At 49.9% G+C, this 27,381-nt stretch overlaps 1 protein-coding gene across 2 annotated transcripts in view; it reads right to left on the bottom strand.

The window, feature by feature from the left end:
• Window positions 1-705: 705 nt before the first annotated feature.
• LOC143974484 (P2Y purinoceptor 4-like) overlaps window positions 706-27,381 on the bottom strand; it is a 33,655-nt gene continuing 6,979 nt past the window's right edge. Inside the window, exons 1-2 of one of the 2 annotated variants that reach the window (XM_077475945.1) lie at window positions 4,364-4,540; window positions 706-2,320 (exon numbers count right to left, since the gene is read on the bottom strand). In XM_077475945.1, coding sequence (XP_077332071.1) covers window positions 1,243-2,304 — 1,062 coding nt within the window. In that variant the 5' untranslated portion in view covers window positions 2,305-2,320; window positions 4,364-4,540 and the 3' untranslated portion in view covers window positions 706-1,242. Of the gene's footprint in view, window positions 2,321-4,363; window positions 4,541-27,381 lie in introns of those variants that run through there. The other variant, XM_077475953.1, reaches the window with a different exon arrangement.

Genomic DNA, 27,381 nt, shown 5'->3' on the forward strand with positions numbered 1-27,381 from the left:
GCGGACAAAGTTGGGCGAACAGTCCGCGCGTGTGTACGCGGCCTTAGACAATTCATTCAACATGATTCGACAAAGCAACGAAAAACACACACGTTTATAATAATATTCGAAGGAGTATTGAAACTGTACGACGCTGCAATCGTACATTTCCCGAGTCAAATGCTCCGCCTATAGGCCATATAGAGTTTAGCAGCTCCGTTGAATCTTCTTTAGGCTGGGTTCACACTGCTGCGGGGGGAGATCCGGATGTGATTCGCACAGCAAATCACATCCGATCTCCGTAGCACTGCGAGTTCAGCCATACAGATAGTATGGCTGAACTCGCAGCTGTCCCGCAGCAAACTCGCACAGGACCCTTTTTTGGGTCCGCAACGGAATCGGATCGCATGGGGGTTCACACCATGCGATCCGATTCCTGTGCGAGTCGGCAGATCGCACTGCGATATGCCGACGGATCTGGGGGTGTCATTAACATAACATTGACACCCCCAGCCGTCCGCATAGGGCAGTGTGAACTGCCGGCGGGAGGTATGCGATGCGGGAAAACGCTGCGGATTCGCGGCGTTCCCGCATCGCAATAGTGTGAACCTAGCCTTATACATTCAACAGACACCATAAGCCTTCAAAGACAGATTCGACTGTAATTCATGTGTATTTTTGGATGAATGCAATTTTTGAACGAAAAACGAAATAAATAAAAACAAATTTCAGGAGTAACTAAATACATTTATTTTTCAGACGAAAACGAAATTCCGAAACAAAATATTTCACTCTGCACATGTCTAGATCTATCTAGCTTCATGATCTAGAACAGGGGTCTCCAAACTTTTCAAAGGGCCAGTTTATTGTCCTTCAGAATTTAGGAGGGCCAGATTGTGGCGAGTGGGTACAGAAAAGGTCCAGCATCAGTGAGAATAAATATGGCCTCAGGGTTGGTGGTCAGTAGGAGGAGGAGTAGTGCCCCTATCATTAGGAGGAATTGTATCCCATCGTTGGCAGCAGTGGAAGATATAGTGCCCCCTTGTTGGTGTCAGTGGGAGGAATAGTGCCTCAAGGGCCGGATAAAGACTATCAAATGGCCACATCTGGCCCTCGGGCCGCAGTTTTGAGACCCCCGATCTAGAACAAGCATAACAACATATTTGTATTTCTCCATGTTTTCCACGTATTCATTCCACATATTTTTCCACAAAACTGACATATTTTATAGCTTTTATCTGGATTTAGTCTGTAAATCTGTATTCATTTTCCACGTTCAGTTGACCCAGACCCTGGGTATGTTATTTGTGATGTCAGATAAGGACCAGAGCAGTGAGTATCTGAAGGTGTCTCAAGCTGATTACCCTGAGAATCTTCTGTAATGTTGTTCTGAGGCTGTCTCTGTAGAAAAGTACACCAACTTGTGAATGTGTATTTAAATCTTCTGGAAGCAAAACAGTACAGTATGGGATCCAAACAATAATTTGTTCCTGACAGCATCCACGTGAAGTAATGAGCAACCTCAACGCTTTCCACCAAAAAACACAAATTTGGGAAAAACAACATGATGGTGACACCTATTGTTCTGGTGATGTGGACAGGGATGAAGCAGATTATGAATATTATAAGGGAGATGGAAATAGTCCGCACTGACTTGGACACCATGACTTTGCTAAAGGTGTTTATTGGGTTGACTTTTCGCATATATCGAATTAGCAGGCTGTAGCAGACCAACGTTATAGAAAGAGGAATAATAAGGCCAGAAAATAGAATGACCCAATTCCAGGCAAAAAATAAAGAGGGTTGTTCGTTTTTATGGAAGCTAAGACATTTTTTAATTCCTTGGACTTCAGTAATTTTAAGGACAAAGAAAAATGGAATGCCTTGACATAACAGACAACCCCAGATGAAGAAGCAAAGTTTTTTAATGAATGTTTTTCTGGCCAAGGCTGATCCTTTGTTACTGTGGGCAATGGTAAAGTATCGATGTATACTGATTATGGTGAGGAAGTAGATGCTTCCATACATGTTAGTGCTGAGCAAGAAGACCTTGAACTTGCAGAGCAGCAATCCAAAGGTCCAGTCATTTTTCAGGTAGTAAATAACAATCAAGGGACCTGCTGGGGTGATGATGACATCTGAGAGGGCCAAGTTGAACTGGAGAATTACCATTGCGTTCCACGGTTTTACCTTGAACCAGAAAATCCATAAACTGATGCAGTTCAGCACAAAGCCAATTAAAAAGGTGAAACTCATGAAGATGGGGATGAAGTTGTTAATGGGCTGTGGTTTACAATCAGTTGAATTCTCAGTTGAGATTGACATTCCAAGAGTCTGCAACCTAAAAAAATTAACCTTTAATAGTTAGAGTGTAAAAATACTATATTGCAGCTTACTGGTACTTAGATGTGGTAGTTGCATTCCTTTTCTTTTTTCAGAATCCGTTGTCCCTTCTTTTCTCATGGTGATCCTGCCAATAATACACTTCCTGTGACAAGACTCACTGTACTGTGTCTTACTAGTAGCTGCGCTGTCAACTTAGGACAGTAATGCCGTGTACACACGATCGGACTATCCAGAGTCTGCCGGGCAATTCGCCCGTGTATGGGCTCCGGCGGACTTTTTATTCCCAAAAGTTTGGCGGACTTTGAAAGAAGTCTTGACTCAAAATTGTCCGCCGGATAGTCTGATCGTGTGTATGTGGCATAAGTGTATTAGCACTACAGAAAACCTCCACCTCTCTTTATTTTCATAACACAGGTTGAGTTGTTTTGTAGACCACATAGAGAACTCGTAAAAATGCTAACAGTACAGCACAGGGGATTTTTTTTTACTTATTAAACAGATATAGCAAAACCCTTACAATTGTTTATTTAATAGACCAAAGAGAAACAAATAAGAGAAGATCATAATTAGGATCATCTTTTTTGCTCACCTAAACAAATTCTAATTTACTTTAACCACTTAAGGACCTCCAACCGCATATATACCGTGGCAGGGCAGCCCAATTGCGTGAAACTACGTACCCATATGTCGTTTCGTGCAGGAGACACTGCGGGCGTGTGCGACTGTGGGGGAGCCGATGAGCGTGTCCGGCGGCTGCGATGTCCGCTGGCCACCCTTAATCGCTCTTTAGAGAGACAGAATGGGGATCTGTCTTTGTAAACAAAGCAGATCCCTGTTCTGACAGGGGAGTACAGAGAGATCATCTGTTCCTAGTGATCAGGAACCGCAATCTCTCTGTACTCCCAGTCAGTCCCCTCCCCCCACAGTTAGAAACACCTCTTTTTGAGATGGGAATGAGGATCACCTATCAGCAAAAGTATGCAGGCATAGGATACACCTCTTGCCACACCCCTTAAAAGGAGAATTGTACAAAAAACAAGATTGGTTAAACCCACAAGTGCTTTTCTTTACCACTACTATTCCTTTATATTGGCTTTTGAAATTTACAAATGCAGCAATTTAGAAATCAGATGAAAGGTTTAGCACTTGAAAACACTTTTTGATAGATAAAAAATGCATTTTGTATACAACTATATAGATCAGACCAAAATGAGGGACAAATGAGGTGGTAAAAGGGACAGAGGGACATTGCTCCAAGTGAGGGACAGTACCTCGAAATAAGGGACAGTTGGAAGCTATGCACTCCCCCCACAGTTATAAACACCTCCCTAGGACACACTTAACCTTTTGATTGCTCCCTAGTGTTAACCTCTTCCCTGGCAGTGTCATTTATACAGTGATCAGTGTATATTTTTAGCTCTGATCACTATAATAACGTCACTGGTCCCGAAAAAGTGTCAAAAGTGTCTGATCTGTTCGCCACAATGTTACAGTCCCGCTAAAAAACGTTGATCACCGCCATTCCTAGTAAAAAAAAAATAATAATAAAAATGCCATAAATTTATCCCCAAATTTGTAGACACTATAACTTTTGCGCAAACCATTCAATATATGCTTATTGCGATTTTTTTTAACCAGTAATATATAGTAGAATACATATTGGCCTAAACTGATGAAGATATTTTCTTTTACATTTTTATTGGATATGTATTATAACGAAAAGTAAAAAAAATATATATTTTTTTTCTAAAGTGTCGGCATTTTTTGTTTTTCAGTTAAAAAAATAAAAACAAAGATGCAAAGATGATCAAATAGCACCAAAAGAAAGTGCAACTGTCAGTTAAAATAACGCAGTGCCGTATCGCAAAAAATGGCCTTCTGGTCCTTAAGTGGTTAAACGTGTGGAAAAAAAACAAAAAACATATTTTCTTTTTTTCTCTGGGTTACTTATAGACATGCTGCAACAAGTGATAACATACAACTTGCTAACCTTACTGAAACAAGTGAAATAAAGAAAAGCTTTTCATGTATTACTTACCTGATCTTGAAAACCGGTTTGAGAGATATGCTTTAATCGTCTGACACCGTCAGAAGGTTCTCTTATTAGACTGGTATATGTTCTCAATTTCTGTAGAACATTGCAATATTTCCATATTGCAGACATTCAGAAATACAAATAGGCTTCATGGGTAAGCCCTAAAATGTTAGGCAACACTTCTACACGAGTTCAGTGCTATATTATGTAAGGAACTAACCACAACTTTAAAAACATATTTTTTGTTTAAAATCAGGAACATATAAATGGAGAGGAAGAAGTTAGGTGGTTTTGCTCTATCAAACCCTGGCCCATATTTTTTTTTTTATTATTTTTATTTTGTTTTATACAATACATATTATAACAAGCCACACAATGTGGGCTGCAACCGGCCACAAACTTGCCGGTACACTACAGAAAAACAATACAACATAAAAGTTCTCACAGAAACTTGTGGTACATCCCCCCTAACTTTGCCTAGACAGGTATACAAACATTCCTACCTCCAGCCGGAGGCAATGGACAGAAGGATACAATTCCACGGCTCCCCCGCGTTCTATCAGATGTCTTTCGGGGAATGGTTATTTCCCCTCGACCCCCTGCTCCCCCCGCCCCATAGTGACATGGTTTAATTAAGGAGAGTTACACATCCCTAACTGTGCAGTGTGTAAATTCTTCAATCACTCACTAATCTTCTAGCCCTTCAAAACAATCGCCCTTCCGTATTATCCATGGAAGCCACCCCCCCCACCCCCAAAACCTTCTCAAATTTGTTCAGAGCCCCTCTGCTCAAGTATGTCCATATTTTTTGGCATCCTAGCTATATCACCTTGCTAGAGGGAAGCCAAAACAACTGTGCTTCTTATGCTGCGTACACACGATCAGACTGCCTGGCGGACAATCCGGCAGACTTTGCAGTGGAGGCCCGCCGGACTTTCCGACCGAGCAGACTTGCCCACACACGAACTGACTTTTCCGGCAGACTAGGTCCGGCGGACAATCTGCCGAACTTTTGACGGAGGTCCGTCTGACTTTTCAAATGAATGGACTTGCTCACACACGGAGTAAAGTCCGTTCATTTTGAACGTGACTTGAGGTACGATGAGACTAGCGAAGGAAGTCAATGTCGCCGCCTCCATCAGTGAGATTGACACCTTGCTAGCCCTGGCGCCTGGTATGGATTTTAAGGTGAACTCTTACACCGAAAAAATGGCGTGGGGGTCCCCCCCAAAGTCAATACCAGACCCTTATCTGAGCACGCAGCCTGGCCGGTCAGGAAAGGGGGTGGGGATGAGCGTGCGCCCCCCCTCCTGAACCGTACCAGGCCGCGTGCCCTCAACATGGGGGGTGGGTGCATTGGGCTGCTTTGGGGAGGGGGGGACCTGCGGCTCCCCCACCCCAAAGCATGTTGATGAGGACAAGGGCCTCTTCCTGGAAGAAGATAGCGGAGTCTGGCAGAAGAACCAAAGAGCAGGACAAGACCCCCAAAGTCCAAAGAAGACCCCAGGACGGCGGCGATGAAAGAGAAAGCCGGGCTCCTCCACTAGTAAAAGAGTGGTAAAAGAGCAGAAGATAGCGGAGGAGCCCCGCGAGAAGACTCCCGAAGTTGGAAGAAGACCCCCGGAGCTATCTAATAAACTTTAAAAAACTGTGTTGTGTATTTTTTATTAACACTTTTTCCCTCAGGTGAATGGGTAGGGGTACCATGTACCCCATACTCATTCACATAGGGTGGGGGGCCGGGATCTGTGGGCCCCCTTATTAAAGGGGGCTGCGGGATTCCGATAAGCCTCCCGACCTCAGACCCCGACAACCAACGGCCAGGGTTGTCGGGAAGAGGCCTTTGTCCTCATCAACATGGGGACAATATGCTTGGGGGGACCCCCACACCGTTTTTTCGGGGTAGGGGTTCCCCTTAAAATCCATACCAGGCAACGGGCTAGCAAGGTGTCAATCTCGCTGATGGAGGCGGTGACATTGACTTCCTTCGCTAGTCCCGTCTACCTGGAGTCACGTTCAAAATGAACAGACTTTACTCCATGTGTGAGCAAGTCCATTCATTTGAAAGTCCGGCGAACTAGCACACAGACGGGCGGCAATTTTGAGTGAAGGCTTCTTTCTAAGTCCACCGGACTTTTGGGAAGAAAAAGTCAGCCGGAGCCCACACACGGGTGAATTATCCAATCGTGTGTACGCGGCATTATACATACTCCATAGTAAGCTATTTATTTCTTATATTTATATATTTAACCATTTGTTAGCATTGGAACCCCTTCTCTACACAAAGCCATATGTCTTTACCGAAAGTATGGCAGTGCTCAAAAAATATTCTTTACTCGAGTGCTCGAAAAATGAATGAATGAAAATTGGTTGAACTATATGAACTTGTGTCTTTTTTCAATCAGACTAACTATGTAACTATGGAAAAAAAACCTCAAAGTTGACCCCATCTGGGAGAACAAAGAAATTACAAGTTTGATGCCGTGTACACACGAGCGGAATTTCTGACAGAAAAAGTCTGACGGGAGCTTTTCATCGTTTATTCCGATTGTGTGTATGCCCCATCAGAATATTTACGTCGAAAATTCTGACAGACCTAGAAAAAGAACATGTTCTAAATTTTTCCGATGGAACCAATCCCTATTGGGAAAACCGCTCGTCTTTATGCTGTTCCAACGCATTAAAAACGATGCATGCTCTAAAGCAAGTACGAGACAGAAGCTATTGGCTACTGGCTATTGAACTTCCTTTTTCTAGTCCCGTCATATGTGTTGTATGTCACCGCGTTCTTGACGGTCAGACTTTGGTGTGACCGTGTGTATGCAAGACAGCTTGAGCGGAATTCCGTCAGAGAAACCTTCAGAGTTTATTCCGACAGAAAAAAAGCTTGTGTGTACACGGCATTAGGGTACATAGAAGATTTAATTACCCGGTTGGGTATGGGTGTCAATTCAAATAATTCAGCAACTGCATATCATCACAACTACTTTGTCTATCCAGGTGGATTATGCCTTGTATTTTTCAGGACACATTGAGATTTAATTTGGTGGTAAATGCTAGTGGATATCTCCTGATTTTTTTTTTAATTATCAAAGGAAAACTGCCCCAAAATAGTAAAAAAAATAGTTTTTTATAAACTTAGCTGTATAACCAGAATCATTTCTTCTGCTCCTGAGGTGTGCAGCAATATCACATTCGTGTATGTTAGTTGTACCTGTAGTACAGCCCAGAAACAATGGTGCCCATTTTTTCTTTTTTATGCTGCCTAAAACACAGTGATACACCTTGATATTGTTCTTTTTTTCTTTTCTTTTTTTTTCAGAGGCTATCACAGCAATCAGGTGACCCAGAACCAATATTCCCATGTCTCGGTCGTTACGTTAGGACAAGACCCGCAGCTCTCGGTGAGAGCCCAATCTCTGTAATTCGAGCACGCTGTGTGGCGCGCACCCAGCACAAAGGGAGATATGCATATATGTGGCCCCACTGAGAAAAACCCATTTCCCTGAGGCCACATATACAAGGGGAGGCCAATAAGTTCTTTCCATCACCATGATAAGCTAGATAGGGATCTGAAATTTTGGAGTTTTATAGGTGAATATCTTAGTAATATGCATGCAAATTTTTGTTTTTGTAGGTAGTGGTTAATCATATGTGGTCCCACTGAGAAAAACCCACTTCCCTGAGGCCCCATATATATGAGGGGAGGCCAATAAGTTCTTATCCTCACCAATATAACCTAGATGTGCTAGGGATCTGAAATTTTGCAGGTTTATAGGTGAACATCTTAGTAATATGCATGCTAATTTTTGGTTTTGTAGGTAGTGGTGAATCACAGTTGGAGCCAAGAGAAATGGAATAGGTGTCATGCCAGACAAAGTTGAATACCGAGCCGTGATTAGATTCCTCCATTTTGAAGGGAAATCTGCCCAAATAATCCATGAAGAGATGTCAGCTGTGTATGGAGAGGATTGTCCATCATTTGAGACTGTCAGACAATGGAAGAGAGAATCCAAGTGTGGCTGCACTAGACATGTGCAAAAGGAAAAAATTTGTTTAGTTTCGTTTCGTTTTAATTCGTTAATTCATTAATTTCGTTTAGTTATATTCGTTAACTTCCTTAAATTCGTTTTCGGATTTCATTTAGTTTTCTACCGAATTCGAAAAATCGGGCACATTCGAAAATATTTCAACGAAATTCGAAAATATTTCTACCGGATTCGAAATGATTTCAACATGATTCGACATTATTTCAACCGCATTCGAAAATATTTTGTGACCCGAATTTAGGCCCATGTATCTCGGGGTCACTTGGTGCTAGACACTTCAAATTTGGATATGTAGTAGTGCTAGTACCATTGTGTTTGCATACCAAATTTGGGGTTTCTAGCTATATGTGACCCCGAGATATGTGGCCCCACAATTGGGTCGCAAAATGTCATTCTCTGCTCTAATAACTAATAACATTTTGCGACCCGATTTTGGGGCCACATATCTCGGGGTCACTTATAGCTAGAAAACACAATAATACTAGCACTACAACGTATCCAAATTTGAAGTGTCTAGCACCAAGTGACCCCGAGATACATGGCCATAAAGTCGGGTCCCAAAATATTTTTGAATGCGGTTGAAATAATGTCGAATCATGTTGAAATCATTTCAAATGCAGTTGAAATAATGTCGAATCATATTGAAATAATTTCGAATGCGGTTGAAATAATTTTGAATCATGTCGAATTCATTCGAATTCATTCGTTATATTTCTTTCGTATTCGTTGTAATTTGTTATTTTTTTATTCGGACATTCGGATGCATCCGAATGTCCGAAAGATGCAAAATTCGGCCGAATTTCGATTCGTTACGAAACGAATTGCACAAGCCTAGGCTGCACAAATATGCAGGGTGGCACAAGGGAACATCGTCTGTCATCTACCACGGAACCAAGTGTGGTGGCGAAAGTTGAGCAACTATTACTTGAAGATAGACGTGTGGTTAATAATTTCTTAGCTAGGGAGGTGAACATTAGTTGGGTGTCAGTTTACAACATATTACAGAACATTTTACATATGAGCAAAGTGGCTGCGCATTGGGTTCCCAGCAAAGCATTTTGTTCATGATTGTGGTTATGAATCTTTGCCCAATTCACCTTACTCACCTGACCTGGCACCTTCAGACTTCTTCCTGTTTCCAAATATGAAGAAACATTTATGGGGAAGACGTTTCCACAATGAGGAGGCAGTCATTACTGAAGCTGATAGCTGGTTTTCTTCAAAATCGGCATACTTCTACGCAGATGGTATTTTAAATGTGTAGTGTGTAACCATAGGAGGTGGATATGTAGAGAAGGAAGAGTCAGTGGACTAAATTTCAGATCCCTAGCACGTCTGGATCTTGGGGAGGGTAAGAACGTATTAGCCTCTCCTCGTACTGTATGTGTGTGGTCAGTGGGAAGGGGTTAATACAAGAATGTTTTTACGGTCCACACTCAGTTTGGGATAACATGATCTATGATTGATGAAATTGGGATAATAGATACAGAGATTCATTTGCATAATATTAAAGGTTTGATTTCATCTTTATATGGCCATTTATTAAATACATTTTAGGGTATTAACCCTCTTATGCCCCGTACACACGATCAGACATTGATCAGACATTCCAACAACAAAATCCATGGATTTTTTCTGACGGATGTTGGCTCAAACTCGTCTTGCATATACACGGTCACACAAAGTTGGTCAGAAATTGCGAACGTCAAGTGACGTACAACTTGCACGACGAGCCAAGAAAAAAGTTCAATAGCCAGTGCTGCTCTTCTGCTTTTTTCCGAGCATGCGTGGAACTTTGTGCGTCGGAATTGTGTACACACGATCAGAATTTCCGACAACGGATTTTGTTGTCGGAAATTTTGAGATCCAGATCATAAATTTTGTGTGACGGAAATTCTGATGGAAAATGTCCAATGGAGCCTACACACGGTCGGAATTTCCAACAAAAAGCTCCCATCGAACATTTTACTTTGGAAAATCCAACCGTGTGTACGGGGCATTAGACTGCATGTCAAATGGGAGGAGGATCTGGGTGATATTCTCAGGAAATATGTGAGCAAGTACTTTGTAATTTTTCATAGTTAGTGAGGTTGAATAAAGACACCAGTCCATCCTGAGTGAGTGTCTACAATTGTCCCTATCCCTGTACGTTGCACACTCACATCAGTCCCTACTCTCAAGGAGCCCATGATCCAAGGTCCCCATTCATATACTAGGGCCAATTTTGGACAGAAGTCAATTAACCTACCTGCATGTCGTTGGATTGTGGAAGGAAACCCACACAGGCACAGGGAGAACATGCAAACTCCAGGTAGCTAGTGTTGTGGTGTGGTTGGGGTTTGAACCAGTGACCCTTCTTATTGCTAGGTGAGAGTGCTACCCACTACACCACTGTGCCTCCCATTTTTAATCTGTCTCTCTTTCCCCTTCACATAGATAAATAAAAAAATGTATTCTTCATTGCATATATACAACACAAATATTTTTATATTTTATCAGACAGAAAAACACTGCAAAATATCATAAATGGGATGTGGAACCAGGTGATCTGGTGTATTTGTTGTGGACATGTCCAAAATTAGTAGGATTTTGGGATGCAGTCATTTTTAAAATTAAGCAGGTAAATAACACATCTATTAGTAATTTCCTGCTTGTCTGTATTTTTGGGTATGTTGACCCTTCTGGATAGGACAATTTACCTCTTACTGCAGTGCAGAGATCTCTCTTTGCAGCATGGAGAGTAATAATATTGCTATGGATAACTAACAATGCCTCCAATACACATTATTGGGTTACAGAACATAAAGTGGTTCTAAAGGTTGAAGGTTTTTCACCATCCTGCATAGGCCTTCAATATGCAGCTCCCCAGCAGCCTCCCCTAATACTTACACAAGACCAATTGCAATCCAGCTATGTGCATGAGACCAGCAGCTCTCCTGGGTCTCTAGCTCCTCATTGTCTCAGAGGCAGCAGTGCTGCTATCAATCACTGCCAGTGAGGAAGGAGCGGGGACGGGACAGAGCACCGTTCTGTATGTCTTATGGACATACCGAGTGGGGCTCGGGAGCAAGCATGCACAAGTGCCCCATATCAAAAAGTTTGCTATGGGGGCATTCGGGGAAGAGGAGGAGCAAAGAGCACCATTGGGGGATCCGAAAAGAGGAGGATCAGGGCTGCTCTGTGCAAAACCATTGCACAGAGCAGGTAAGAATAACATGTTTTTTTATTTAAGGAAAAAAATAACCTTTAATAGCACTTTAATAAAATAGTAGCATTTAAAAAGAAATACATATGAACAGAGGTATGCTCAAAAAATATCACTTGTTATGGAATAACTGGAATGATATGGGAGATGGGTGATGGTCTCAAAGTGCAGGTTAGGGTAACAGGGAAGGGCAGTAGAACCCCATACAAGGTGACAAATAATTAAGGAGGATAATGTAGAAACAGATACTGTAAGTGCAGGTTAACAGTTAGGCAATTGGTGCTTATGTTGTGGAATGTATACAGTTGAACCTAAAGAGCTGTATTTTGTTATCCATATTTTGTATATCTAAATGTCCGTATGTGGTTGTAGTGTTTGTAGTTTGTTGACCAACTGTTTTGTGAATGAGAATTTGCTTCTTTGCGGAAAAAAAGAAAGAAAGAAAAATTTTGATTAACCACTTGCGGACCACCCACCTGCAATGTACCGCCTGTGATTGCACACAGCGAGAGACTGTCAGCAAGTCCCGGCCAATGATTCATGGCCCGGACCTGCTAATCGGCTGTGTATAATCCCAGCCCAGGGCTCTGTGTTGACAATCAACACAGAGCTCTGTACAGAGGGAACGAATGTTTCTCATTCCTGCAAACGTTCTTGTCTGAAGAATAGTCAGAGCTTTGCCAGCTTCGGACAGCTTTCTCCTGGTTTCTTGTGCTTGGTCTGTAACAAACAGCAGCCATTGGTGATCTGGAAAGATCACTTTCCAAAATGCATGCAGCAAATGTCCAAGGTAGCTTTAGGCCCAGGTCTCCACTGGGCTGCAGGGTTTTGGGTTGATAACATCCTTATTGGCCCACATTTGTTCATGTGTCAGGAGGTCTTGGTCTCCTGAGCTCTTCAGCCCTAATCTGACCCCTCAAGATCTCAAGATAGGCACCACTCTGGGAGCCCCAAGAGACACCCCCCACTTAAATCTAGTCCCTGCAGAGGAACTGTCCATCTCAGATATCTTTTCAGACAGGATGGCCAAGACTCCATCTGTCACTGTGCTGTTTGAGGGGAGATGACCAGAAGCATGTATGTGTGGGGAGAACAGTGAAGTAGTTGCTAGTGCCCCCTGCCCTCATCACCCACAAACTGCACCAGTATCGGCTGTCCCTAAGATCTGCAGGCCACCTGCTCAGCCCTTGGGGGATGTTGATCCTATTGAACTCACATCCTTTCAGCTACCTCAATCACAATAGAACAGCTGTGGGATGAATTAAAGCGGAGACTGTGAGATAGGCCTTCTCGTCCAACATCAGTGCCTGGCCTCACGCGCTTCTGAAAGAATGGTCAAACATTCCCATAGACACACTCCTAAACCTTGTGGACAGCCTTCCCAGAAGGGTTGAAGCTGTTATAGCTGCAAAGCGTGGGCCAACTCAATAATGAACCCTATGGACTAAGACTAGGATGCCATTAAAGTTTGTGTGCCTGTAAAGGCAGGCGTCCCAATACTTTTGGTAATATAGTGTATGTGCCTGCCTGTTTTTCCAGCCAGGAACTTTACACGTTTTTTTTAAACATGAAACTCACCTTTATCTTTTACCCATCTCTATCCAATTTTTCCAGCTGTGACTTGTAGGAGGTGAGAATCCCTGTACCTTAGCTTATCAATACCACATTACGTAATGTGGGGGACCCTGACCACAAGCACATACAATGTCAACAAAAAAAGGGAAGTAAGATATGAAACAATGTAGCACCCTGATGTTTAGGCAGGGTTGCTCTTAAATTTATTTGCCAAGTGATAGTTGCCTTGGCCAATTGCTAGGAGGTTAACTGACTTTGCCCTAATTCTGGAATTGCTGTACTTCTCACTTCTGTCGCTAGGTGGCCAGGTACCTTGTGGCATTAGATAAGACAAGGGCATTGTAAGGACAAATTAGGAGTATATGGGGTAGCTCAGCCAATGGGCAGAGATTTTCTTGGGTCCCTTGACCTGCTGGGAGAGCCTATTTATTTGGGTGGAGTCAAGTGGTCGGGGTATGTGCCATCTGAACGTCTGTCTGGGTAGACGTGTTGTACTGCCCTGGGCTGATAGGCTAGAGACCTGAGGCCTATCCCCGGGACATCTGGCTGCTAGGCTGTCTAAGGGGCCTATGCAGAAGCAAGAGAGCAGCGTAGGGTTAGGACTGCGGCTTGCAGTCCAACCAGAAGTAACGGTTTTGTCAGCCAGAGAACTTGTCTTAGTCGGAGGTCAGGGGGATGCTGTCGCTACTAAGGGACCATCCACCTTGATACAGGGGACTACTGTGAATAGCTGAAGCAAGTGCCAGAGTGGTATTCTCACCAACCAGGGACAGCAAAGAATTGGGAAACTTCAGCAGGCACCAAGCCAGGGACCCAGCCAGTGGAGGTGACGCTTTCAGAGGAGTATTGTGTGTCATGCCAGGGACCGAGCAGGAGTATCTGAGTGCCAACCTAGGGACCCAACAGGGATGCGGGTGGTGACACTTGAGGAAGATTCTGTGTGAGAAGATTGGAAGAGCTCAGGGGATCCAGTGGGAGAGGGAGCCACGGAATGATCCGACCCCCAAGGGGAGGGGTAATGAGGGGCGGGCATGACCTGGTGCCTAGGAGCCAACAGAAGCAAGGGAGTTTGGAATTAACTGAGAGAAGCGAGGGGGGCGGAGCCATATAAAAAGGGGGCGGAGCTTAGACGGGGCCAGTACACGTGGAGAGTTCACAGGAGGAGGCAGCTTTTCTCACTGCTCCTCCACACTCAAAATGGCGGCGATCGAGGCGGCGCTGGCGAGATTGAGGGCGCAGGCAGCGGTGAGGGGACCAGAATGGCTGACCAGGCAGGTGCAGGAGCTGCTGGGGGATAGTGCTGAGGCGGGGTAGCGGCGGAGGGACTGTACAGCGGGCCCGGCGGTCTCGGCCGCCGGCGCGATTTTTGCCAGGCCCCGCCCCTCGGCCACCTCGTGACCGGCGGAGCCCGGGGAGGGACGGCTCGGTCCCCCCGGCGAAGAAGAGACAGCAGGAGTGTCGGGGCTCAGGGCGGTCGACACGCCGCCGGCCCGCCCCGGGGAGCGGGGCCACAGGCAGTACCTGCGCTGGTTCCCCGTCTCGCAGCCCGGCAACCAGTCGCGTGGGGGAGCTCGGGGGGGGCCCCAGCACGAGCGGAGTTCGGGTGGAAGAGGTGCCAGGGGCGGAAGACGGCGTCAGGAGTGTCGCGAGGAAGCTGGAGACAGGGGGGAAGGGACGCAGACCGGCGGATGGCCAAGCGGGGCGCCGCGGGGGACACGTGGAGGCGAAGGGCGGTACGGGGGGGGCACCCCAGGTCCGGTCCTCACCGCCGGTCTGGGAGTGCGCACCCTGTGGAGACACACCTTTCCAGCCGCCGGAGTGATGCGGCCTCTGGGGGGAGATCGCCCAGGGGGCTCCCTTCGCAAGCAGAGGCGGACGTGGCGGAGCGGTCGGAAGGAGAGCTGTCCACGGAAGACGAGGTGGCAGATCCGGCGGTGGAGAGCGGCAGTGCGGCTGTGGGAGCTGTTCCTGGTCGGCCCGGTAAGTCCATGCATAATGTTTTGACTGATGCTTTGCAGGGGTTGCTGGGGGTGGTTCAAGGGGGCTATGCCGGCGCCCGCACCGCAGCTGCAGGGGCTTCTGGACGGCCTGCGGGCATTGGTGGAGAGGTTTGGGGGGGCTCCGGGCACGCCTGCTCTGGCGGCACCGTGGGGGTCGGGTGCGATTCCGGGGGCGGCCGCGGCCGTGCCTGCGGCGGTGGTTGAACCCGCGGTACCCGGGGTGGAGGGGCCGGCATCGAGTGGGGGGGCCAGTGGTGACAAGGTCGCGGAGGTGGCGACGGGTCGGTCGGACGTGGTCAGAATAGGGGATGCGGCACGGTGCGAGGTGTACGTCTGCTTCGAGGGCCCGCTTGGAGCGCACCTGAAGCCGGAGGTCCGGGAGAAGATTACAAAAGGTGAGTACGTGGAGATATTCTCGCTGCTCCCGTTAGAGAAGTTCAATTTGGATCGGGTCAAGCCTAATGACACCAAGAAGGATGACGAGGAAAAGAGGCGTTACCGGTTGATACCGCGGACGTTTGCAAATTGGTTGCAGGCATTCGCGATATTGGCGAGCGTCATTGGGGAAAAGAACCCCGAGCACTGCTCGGCGTTATTTTGCTACATGGACGCCATCGGAGAGGCCCACAGGGTGTACGGGGGTGTTGCGTGGCTGCGGTATGATGAACAGTTCCGGCAGCGAAAGGCGGTGCGTCAGGAACTGCGGTGGGATCACAAGGACATCAGCCTCTGGATGCGGCTGATGTCCTCGGCCCGGGCCCCGCCTTCGTTTTTTCGGGGGGGGGCGGGGGTACAACCTCCTCAGGACTGTCGGCCGGAAAGAAGTGGGGAGTTTGCTGGCAGTTCAACGAGGGTGCGTGCAAGTTCGGGGGTGCCTGCAGGTTCAAGCACGAATGTTCTGGTTGCGGGGGGGCCCACGCGTTGTCTCGGTGCTTTAAGAAAGGAAAACGGGCCGGAGACGCTTCTCACAAGAGGGAGGACGCCGGTGAAGGTGGAAAGGATGCTTCCTTTCCTAAATAAGTATCCGGACGGGGAGGCGGCGCGTCTGCTGGCGGAGGGTTTCCGAGTGGGTTTCCGGATTCCTTGTGACCTGCAGGTGGTGCCGCCGTTGGCACGGAACCTCAAGTCGGCCCTACTGCATCCGTCGGTAGTGGATGACAAGTTGGGTAAGGAGGTTGCGCTGGGTCGCATGGGGGGTCCTTTTGAGAAAAAACCTTGGGGGTGTCTTGTGGTGTCTCCACTGGAGGTTGTCCCCAAGAAGGAGCCGAACAAGTTCCGGCTCATTCACCACTTGTCCTTCCCGAAGGGGGGTTCAGTCAATGACTTCATTGATCCGGAGTTCTGCACGGTGTCTTATACGTCATTTGACGCGGCGGTCCGGTGGGTGCGGAAGTACGGCCGGGGGGCGCTTATGGCGAAGGCAGACGTTGAGTCGGCGTTCCGGTTGCTTCCGGTGCACCCGGACAGTTTTCCACTGTTGGGTTGTCATTGGAGGGAGCAGTTTTACGTGGACAAGTGTTTGCCCATGGGCTGCTCCGTTTCGTGTGCGGTGTTCGAACAGTTTAGCTCGTTCTTGGAATGGGTGGTGAGGGATGTCTCTGGCCTCGAATCGATCATTCATTATTTGGACGATTTTCTCTGCATTGGCCCCCGGGCTTCGGCTGTGTGTGCGATTCTTCTTTCCACGTTGCAGCACATCGCGAGCATTTTTGGGGTGCCTTTGGCGGCTGAAAAAACGGAGGGTCCTGTGCAGGTGTTGAGCTTTTTGGGCATAGTGATCGATTCGGAGGCCATGGAATGCAGGCTGCCGTTGGACAAACTGGAGGGCCTGCAGAGGGAGATTCGGGAGGTTCAGGGTCGCCGGAAAGTGCAGTTGGAGAGCTTGCAGTCCTTGCTTGGAAAACTGAATTTTGCGTGCCGTATTATCCCTATGGGGAGGGTGTTTTGCCGACGGCTGTCGGCTGCGACGGCCGGGGCAAAAGCACCGACGCACTTCATTAGATTGACGAAGGAACACAGGGACGATTTGGGCGCGTGGCATGACTTCCTGTCCTCTTACAATGGCCGGGCAGTCTGGATGGCCGGGCCGGTGAGCAATTTCGACCTGGAGTTGGTCACCGACGCGGTCGGGTCAACGGGTTATGGTGCGTTTTTTCGAATGGAGCGCGGCACCTTGGCCGAGCTCCTGGAAGGAGGCAGGTTTCCTGGGCAATTTGGTGTTACTGGAACTCTTCCCGATAGTGCTCGCATTGGAGCTGTGGGGGGAGAGGTGCAGGGATTTGAAATTGCGAATTCACTGTGATAACATGGGGGTGGTGCAGGTGGTGAATCGCATGTCGGCGTCTTCCCCCCCGGTTATTCGAGTTTTGCGTCATTTAGTCTTTCGGTGCCTGCGTTTAAACGTGTTCATTTATGCCGTTCACATCCCAGGGGTGGATAATTCCTTGGCTGACTCACTGTCTCGTTTCCAGTGGGACAAGTTCAGGGAACTGGCGCCTGGAGCGGCGGTGGACGGACTCCCTTGCCCAGAGTGGATGTGGGCACTGCCCTTGGAATCGCCGCGGGATGGATACGGCGGTCCGTGAGTGGGACTACCTGGTCAGCATACGAAAGGGTATGGCGGGAATGGCAAGGGTTGGTGGAGGAGGTGTCCTCGGACGGGGATGCCGGAGACTGGCGTTTACTGGTGCTGTATTTTGTGGTCCGGAATATGGAGGGCGGGCGCTCAGCGGCCGCGATTGACAAGAAAATGGCAGGTTTGTCGTTTCTTTTTAAACTGTTGGGTTCGGAGGATTGGACTAAAGACTTTTGGGTGCGACAGATGCTGCGGGGTTTTCGTAAACAGATTAAGCGGGGGACGGACGGCGTCCGGTGACGTTCAACCTTTTGGTGGCCATATGCGCGGAATTGGGGTCGATTTGTACGTCTAGTTTTGAGGTGCGACTGTTTACTACGGCTTTTTCGTTAGCGTTTTACGGGGCGTTTAGGGTGGGTGAATTGGTCAGCCCATCCAAAAAACTACCGGGAGGGCTGTTGGATCAGGACGTGCAGGTGGCAAGGGATAAGGTTTGTTTGCTTATCCGACGATCGAAAACTGACCAGCGGGGTCGGGGTGTGGAGGTTTCGTTGTTTCAGTTACCTGGGTCCCCGGTTTGCCCGGTTGCTGCTGTTCAGGGGTATCGGGGGGTCAGGCCGGGCTGGGAAAGCCCGTTCCTTATGCACGAGGATGGGTCCTTCTTGTCGAGGTTCCAGTTTGTGTCGGTTTTTCGGCGGTGTTTGCGGAATCGAGGTTTAGTGGAGGCGGAGTATGCTTCACACTCCTTCCGCATCGGGGCGGCCACGGAAGCAGCCCGGTGCGGGTTGGACGAAGCATCTGTGCGCAAGATAGGTCGGTGGGAGTCGCGTAGGTTCAGGTCCTACATTAGGCCGCAGTTGGCGGTAGGGTGATAGCGGTGGGGTGGTTGGTTTGGCGTGGGGTTCCCCATACAGGGAGCGGGTAACAGCTAAAAAAAAAAAAAAAAAAAAAAAGGGTAAATCGACAACTTGGTTACAGAGGGATTGGTGTCTTGTGGGACGGCACGGTTGGGTGGTTGATGTGTTTTGTTTTGTTTTGTTTTCTCTCCGTTTCAGTGTCCGTGTGTGTGGTTTTTCGTTTCAGATGGAGGTGCACCACGCCTCGTTTGGATCGTGGGCCATTCTTATGTATGTTGGGGGGCCAGGAGAGGTGACATGAGGCCGGATGGGAGGCAGCTGGGGATTTCCAGGAGAGCAGCGGAGTTGCATTGGTTGGGAATCCCGGGCATGCAGTGGGACGGGGTGATGGGTGTGGTGGACAGGCATGTGCTTTTAGACGGGCCCCCGGATGTGTTGGTGCTCCATGCTGGGGGGAATGACCTGGGGTTGCGTAAGGTCCGGGACCTGCTCGTGGACATAAAGGCGGATTTTCTGCGGCTCCGAGAGAGGTTCCTGAACACGATTTTGCTCTGGTCAGACATTGTGGCCCGGACGAAGTGGAGGTGGGCTAGATCGGTGGCAAGTATCCAGAAGACACGGATCAGGGTGAATAAGGTGGTGGGAAGGTTCGTGGTCAAGAATGGAGGGTTGGTGATTAGACACAGGGAGCTGGAGTCTAATGTGGGCTTATATTTGAAACGGGATGGCATACATCTCAAGGATGTCGGCATCGACTTATGGTCCCTGGGTTTGCAAGGGGGCATTCAAACTGCTTTGAGGGTGTGGGGTTGCCCTCAAGGGTAAGGGGGGTCACCCTTTCAGGCTGTGGCGTTATCTTTCTGGTGGTCTTTGACGGTGGCGGTAAATGGAGGTGATCTAAAAGGGGTGGGGGGCTCATCAGTAATATGGGGCCCCTCCGGGGTATTCCCAAACGTTGGACGGAATACTGGGTGTTTTTCACTGCAGGAATTGGTTGTCTCCGGGCGGTCACAGCTGCAGGCCTGGTTATGTTAATGGTACCGCAGTGAGGTTGGTTTTTGGTTATAAAGTGGGTCACCGTCAGAGATCACCAGACTGGACTTTGGTTTAAAATGTTGTTTATGGTTGTATATATATATTTATATATTTATATATTTATATACATATCTTTGGAGTGAGTTAAAATTTCGGTGTGTTAATAAAAGGCTGTTGTGGCCAGTTTACTCCAAAGAGAAGGTGTGGTCTCATTATTATTATTAAAGGTTGATAAGGGGCTAGAGGTGTTATGGGGTTAACAATAAGAAAGGGGACATTGGGCCACGCAGGTCAAGGGAGCCACGGAATGATCCGACCCCCAAGGGGAGGGGTAATGAGGGGCGGGCATGACCTGGTGCCTAGGAGCCAACAGAAGCAAGGGAGTTTGGAATTAACTGAGAGAAGCGAGGGGGGCGGAGCCATATAAAAAGGGGGCGGAGCTTAGACGGGGCCAGTACACGTGGAGAGTTCACAGGAGGAGGCAGCTTTCCCACCCTCCCTCCCTAATGTGGGGTTGTTTGAGCATTCAGGTTATTGGTATCTGGCTGGTCGTTGTTTTTCTTTCTTTCTTTCAGGAACAGAGGCTTGGTCGTCACAACAGTGAAAACGGCCCTATTGGGGGCTGCAGCGTTATCTTTCTGGTGGTCTTTGACGGTGGCGGTAAATGGAGGTGATCTAAAAGGGGTGGGGGGGGCTCATCAGTAATATGGGGCCCCTCCGGGGTATTCCCGAACGTTGGACGGAATACTGGGTGTTTTTCACTGCAGGAATTGGTTGTCTCCGAGCGGTCACAGCTGGAGGCCTGGTTATGTTAATGGTACCGCAGTGAGGTTGGTTTTTGGTTATAAAGTGGGTCACCGTCAGAGATCACCAGACTGGACTTTGGTTTAAAATGTTGTTTATGGTTGTATATATATATTTATATATTTATATATTTATATACATATCTTTGGAGTGAGTTAAAATTTCGGTGTGTTAATAAAAGGCTGTTGTGGCCAGTTTACTCCAAAGAGAAGGTGTGGTCTCATTATTATTATTAAAGGTTGATAAGGGGCTAGAGGTGTTATGGGGTTAACAATAAGAAAGGGGACATTGGGCCACGCAGGTCATGGATCAGCAAGTCTAGAGAGAGAGACTGGGAGCTCAGTTGATTGAATATCTACAAGAGGAGACTGTAGAGGAAGTAAAGGAGTTTGTTACAACTTGTTTTAGAAACTGTTACAAGACTGTTGCCATAGGAGGCAGCGATCCTACTCGTGCAGTGCAGATGTGGTTGCTAGATGCCTTTCCCTGCATGGTTGTCTACCTGTAGAGATCTCGGAGACTGACAATTAACATTACAACTGCTAAAGGGTGTCCTGGCCTTAACTCTCTCTCTCACACTTCAGAGAAGCACGGATAGGAATGCAATGATAAGGAGTGCTGGACATGACAGTGTGGATGAGGGACACATAGGGTTAAGATTTGTGGGTGGAGCTAAGAGGAAAGTTTGCACGAAGCAAGTTTAGTGCAGGGGAGGGGCCATATAAAAGGGAAGGGTGGGGCTTGGAGGATCATTCGGATCCCAAAGTTACACAGAGGAGGCAGTTTTTTCGCTGCTCCTCTGCAATGGCTGACCTGGAGGGACTCTTCGCGCGGCTGCGACGGGCTGCGGAGGTGCACGGCGCGGATTGGCTGCGGGACCGCGTGGGTGACCTGGCGGACGGCGAGGAGGACGTCGGCGGGACAGGTGAGGTGCAGCTGCGCGTGCGGAGGTCTCGGCCTCCGGCGCGTTTTTCTCCTGGGCCTGCACCTCGGCCACCTCGTGACTCCCGGAGCCCGGGGGATGACCGGTCGGTCCCCCCGGCAAAACGGCCGGTTCTCGGCTCTCCCCGGTCCGGGCGGTCGTTGCGCCGCCGACCGGAGGGGGGCGGGGCTTCGCGGCTGCACGGCAATGGCTCCGGGCCTGGACGGGGCCCGGTGGAGGAGGGGGGGAGTGCGGGTGGCTCGGGGTCTGTTCTTCAGGGGGGGGTGCGCATGGCGGTTGATGGGAGGCCTGCGGGCCCAGGGGCTGGGATCCGCGCGGTGGGGGGGCGGGGGGTGCCTCGGGGGGGCCGCATGTTAGAGGGGGGGGCGGGTCGCGGAGGGCCGCCAAGGTGCCTGGCAGGGCCGGTTTCAGACGCCGGCATGCTGGGGGCGGTGGGGGTTTGCGGACCTTGCCTGCTGTTCCGGATCGCATGGACCGGAAGGACCGCTTGTAGCACAGGGGGATGGCGGCGTCCCCGGTGCGCGCTGGGGAGGTCGGGTCCGAGAGCGAGCTGTCCCAGGAGGAGGAGGTGTCCTTTGCTGCGCCTGGACCGGTGCAGGTCGGCGGGGCCCCAGTGGGGCCAGGTAAGTTACCTGATTCTGCATTGCTGACGGAGGCACTGCGGGGTTTGATGGGGGTGACACAGGGGGGTTCTGGGGCCCCGGGGTCCCGGGACGGTTTAGGGGGGGTTTCGGTTGGTCCATCGGGGGGGCGGGGCCAGTTGGCTCGGGGGGGCCCTCGGGTCCGCTGCAGGAGCTGTTGGAGGGGTTGCAGGCCCTGGTGGGCAGGTTTGCTGGGGGCTCGGGGCCGCCACAGGCGGGCCCTTGGCTGGGTCACGGGGCGGGGCCGGGGGGTCCGGTGCTGCGCCCATGCTGGTCGCCCCGACCGCGGTGGCGTCGGGGGTGTGGACGTGGGAGCGGGGGGCCCGGGGATTCCCCCAGTGGCCACGGACCCGGGGGCGCGGTCCGATGTGGTTAGGCTCGCGGATGCTGCCCGGTGCGAAGTATATGTTTGCTTCGAGGGCCCGTTGGGGACACATTTGAAGCAGGAGGTGCAGGACAAGATCGGCAAGGGTGAGTATGTGGAGATTTTCTCTTTGCTCCCCCTCGAGAAGTTTAACTTGGACAGGGTCAAGCCGGACAGTTCCAAGAAGGACGACGAGGAAAAACGTAGGTATCGGCTTATCCCGCGCACCTTTGCGAATTGGCTTCAGGCGTTCGCTATCTTGGCTAGTGTGATAGGGGAGAAGAACCCCGAGCATTGCTCGGCGTTGTTCTGTTATCTGGACGCGATTGGTGAGGCTTATCGGGTGTATGGGGGGTTGGCGTGGCTGCGCTATGACGAGCAGTTTCGTCAACGTAAGGCGGTGCGGGCGGAACTGCGCTGGGATCACAAGGACATAAGCCTCTGGATGAGGCTTATGTCTGCGGCGCGGACGCCTACTCCGTTTCTTCAGGGGGGGGCCGGGAGTACGTCGTCCTCGGGACTGCCGGCCGGAAAGAAGTGGGGGGTGTGCTGGCCCTTTAATGAGGGGGCTTGTAAATTCGGGGGCGCGTGCCGGTTCAAGCATGAGTGCTCCGGCTGCGGCGGCAACCACGCCCTCTCCCGCTGTTTCAAAAAGGGTAAGCGCGCCGGCGAGGCCGGTCACAAAAGGGATGACGCCGGTAAACCTGGGAAGGATGCTTCCTTTCCTAAATAGGTATCCGGATGGTGAGGCGGCGCGGGGGTTGATTTCGGGTTTTCGGGACGGTTTTAGGATTCCGTGTTCGCTGTCAGGGGTGCCACCGATAGCCCGGAACTTGCGCTCTGCGTTGGATCACCCGGGGGTGGTCGATGATAAATTGGGGAAGGAAGTGGCGCTGGGCCGGATGGGCGGGCCTTTCGAAGTACGGCCATGGGGGGACCTGGTGGTCTCCCCGTTGGGTGTAGTTCCTAAGAAGGAGCCGGGGAAGTTTCGCTTGATTCATCATCTGTCTTTTCCGAAAGGGGGGTCGTCAACGATTTCATTGACCCGGACGCGTGTATGGTTTCCTACACGTCTTTTGATGCGGCGGTTCGGTGGGTCAGGCGGTATGGTCGCGGGGCTCTTATGGCCAAGGCGGATGTGGAATCGGCGTTTCGGCTGCTGCCGGTCCACCCGGACAGCTTCCGGCTGCTGGGGTGCCATTGGCGGGACAAGTTCTATGTGGATTTGTGCCTGCCCATGGGCTGTTCCATTTCCTGCGCCTATTTTGAGTCTTTTAGCTCGTTTTTAGAGTGGGTGGTGAGGGACGTTTCGGGCCTGGAGTCGGTCATCCATTATTTGGACGACTTTCTGTGCGTGGGCCCGCCTGCCTCCAATGTGTGTGCGGTTCTTCTGTCCACGTTGCAGCACATTGCGGGTAGGTTTGGGGTACCGTTGGCGGGGGACAAGACGGAAGGCCCGGTTACGGAATTGAGTTTTTTGGGGATCGTGATTGATTCGATTGCCAGAGAATAAATTACGGGATCTGCAGGCAGAGTTGGCGGGGATGCAGGGCCGGCAGAAGGTTCAGCTTCGGGCCCTACAGTCCCTGTTAGGCAAGCTGAATTTCGCTTGCCGGATCATCCCTATGGGCCGTGTGTTCTGCCGACGGCTGTCGGGGGCCACCGCCGGGGTGACCGGTCCTAACCATTTTGTGCGGTTGCGGAAGGAACACAGAGAGGATCTGCGGGCGTGGCATGAATTTTTGGCATCTTACAACGGGCGGGCCATGTGGATGTCGGGGCCAGTGAGCAATTTCGACGTGGAGTTGGTCACTGACGCGGCTGGGTCTGCGGGTTATGGGGCGTTTTTTCGGGGACGATGGAGTGCCGAACCTTGGCCGCGCTCCTGGGAGGTCGAGGGGTTGTTGGGCAATTTGGTTCTGCTTGAATTATTCCCGGTGGTGTTGGCTTTGGAACTGTGGGGGGATGAGTTTCGTAATTTGAAGTTGCGCATCAATTGGGGGTGGTCCAGGTCATTAATCGGATGACTGCTTCCTCGCCCCCTGTCATCCGGCTGCTGAGGCAGCTGGTTTTTCGGTGTTTACGGCTCAATGTTTACGTTTATGCGGTGCACATACCTGGGGTGGAGAATTCTTTGGCTGACTCACTTTCTCGCTTTCAGTGGGACAAGTTCCGGCAGCTGGCGCCGGGAGCGGAGGAGTCGGGGGCGCCCTGCCCCGGGTGGATGTGGGAGCTGCCCTTGGAATCGCCGCAGGTTGGTTAAAAAGGTCACTGAGTGAGGCTACGTGGTCCGCCTATTCTAGGGCGTGGGCGGAATGGTGGGCATTGCTGCGGGAGGTTGGCGTGGCTGGTCGGGGCTCCGGCCAGCGCTGGGTGGTCTTGTACTGGGTGGCCCGTAACATAGAGTTGGGTCTGTCACCTGCGTCTATTGAGCGGAAGTTGGCGGGGTTGGCCTTTTTGTTTAAGTTGTGGGGTGAGCCGGACGGGACGAAGGACTTTTGGGTGCGGCAAACGTTGAAGGGGTACAGGAAGGATCAGGAGAGTCGGGATGCGTGCCGGCCGGTGTCGTTTGATAATTTGGTGGCAATTTGTTCTCGGCTGGAGGGTATTTGTTCTTCTGCTTACGAGACCGTTCTGTTTACGGCGGCTTTTTCGTTGGCGTTCTATGGGGCGTTTAGGATTGGGGAGTTGGTGTGCCGCTCGAAACGGGTGGCTGGGGGTTTGTGGGATCAGGATGTACAGGTGGTTGCTGATCGGGTGAGTATACGGTTGCGTAGGTCCAAGACGGACCAACAGGGAAAGGGTGTGGCGATTACGCTGCTGGCCTTGCCGGGCTCGGCTGTGTGCCCGGTGGCGGCGGTACGGGCTTTCCGGACGGTGCGGCCTGCGGGGTCGGGCCCCTTTTTGGTGCATGCGGAGGGCTCTTTCCTATCCAGGTTTCAGTTTGTGTCGGTTTTTCGTCGATGCCTGCGGGCAGTGGGTCTGGATGCACGGGACTACGCGTCCCATTCTTTCCGGATCGGGGCGGCCACGGAGGCTGCACGGTGTGGGCTGGAGGAAGCGGTTGTTCGCCGGATTGGTAGGTGGGAGTCGAGGAGGTTCCGCTCCTATGTAAGGCCGCAGTTGGTCCTGGGGTGATTCGGGGTGGCTGGGAGTGTGGTCTGTTATAGTGATCTCTAGGGGGAGTACTGTGTTTGTGTGTGTGTTACATTGGTTGTTGTGTTATTTCTTTTGTTTCTATTCCAGATGGAGGTTCTCCACGCCTCGTTTGGATCCTGGGGCATTCGTATGTGTGCTGGGGGGCCAGGAGAGGAGATTCTCTACCAGCAGGCAGGCAATTGGGTATCCCCCGGCGGGAGGCTAGGGTGATGTGGTTGGGGTTCCCGGGTATGCGGTGGGAGCGTGTCATGAGGGAGGTGGAGCTCTTTGCTTTGAGGGACAGGCCCCCGGATGTGCTGGTTGTTCACGCGGGGGGCAACGACCTGGGCGTTCGGAAGGTGAAGGATATTTTAGCGGACATTAAGGCGGATGTCTTGCGCCTGCGGGTCCTTTTCCCGGGCACCATTTTGGTATGGTCGGACATTGTGGCCAGAACGGTGTGGCGGTGGGCTAGGTCCTTGGCCAGTATTGAGAAGACGAGGATCAGGGTGAATAAGGTGGTGGGGAGGTTTGTGGTGCAGAACGGGGGCATCGTGATTCGACATCGGGAGTTGGAGGTGAACGTTGGTCTTTACCTTCGGAAGGATGGCGTCCACCTCTCGGACGTGGGTATCGACCTTTGGTCGTTGGGTTTGCAGGAGGGGATACAAAAAGCTTTTCGGGTGTGGGGTGGCCCTCAAGGGTGAGGGGGTCACCCTTTCGGGCTGTGGCGGTGTGTTTTCTGGTGGTTTCTGATGGTAGACAGGTACTCAGAAGGGATCTGAGGGTGTGGGGGGCTCATCAAACGATCGGCCCCTCTGGGTATTCCTGAACGTTGGAAGGAATACGGTTATGTTCACTGGCGGAAGTTGTCTCCGACCGGTCACAGGTGGAGGCCTTTGGGAAGTTGGTCAGGTGTACCGCAGTGATTTGGTATTGGCTTAAGTGGGTGTTATTTAATATGGTTAATGTTAATAAAGTTATTTATATTTATATATTTATATATATTTATATATATTTTCATATTTCAAGTTATTGGAGTGAATTTTTGAGTTATGTTTAATAAAGGCTGTTGTGGCCAGTTTACTCCAACCTATGGTGTGGTCTCGTTTCTAATAGGGGAAGGTATGGGTAATGTTTAATATAGGGGGAACATTCAGACTACACTAGTCATGTTTAAGAGACAATAAATCACTTTGTATTCAAGAAGTGTCTGGAGCTCATTAATCTACCTTGCACTGCACCCACCATACCTCGTAACCCACTCTACATAGAAGGATGTCAGCTGTCCCTAACTCTGGAGATCATCATTAGGCTTCTGGTGGTCCGGGACCTTGCTGCAACACAAATATCTATTGTGATATTGGGGTGTTTAGTGGATAGAGGCTCTTTTGTGCAGTGAGTCCACATCAGACAGGCGTTTATAGTTAAGGGCCTGGTAGCTCACGTTTTTATTAACCACTTGCTTACTGGGCACTTAAACCTCCTGTCCAGACTAATTTTCAGCGCTAACGAACTTTGAATGACAATTACGCGGCCATACAACACTGTACCCAAATGACATTTTTATATTTCTTTTCTCACAAATAGAGCTTTCTTTCGTTGGTATTTGATCACCTCTGCGGTTTTTATTTTTTGTTTAAAAAAAAATTGAAAAAGACCAAAATTAAAAAAATGTTTTTTTATATTTTGTTATAAAATTGTGTAAACAGGTAATTTTTCTCCTTCATTGGTGTACGCTGATGAGGTGGCAGTGATGGGCACTGATGGGTGGCAGTGATGGGAACTGATTGCTTACACTGCTAGGTGGCACTTATTGGCACCACTGGTGGACA

This window comes from Lithobates pipiens, unplaced genomic scaffold (genome assembly GCF_037356315.1).
Source record: "Lithobates pipiens isolate NorthernLeopardFrog02 unplaced genomic scaffold, aLitPip1_a1.2 Scaffold_1, whole genome shotgun sequence".
NCBI lineage: Eukaryota > Metazoa > Chordata > Amphibia > Anura > Ranidae > Lithobates > Lithobates pipiens.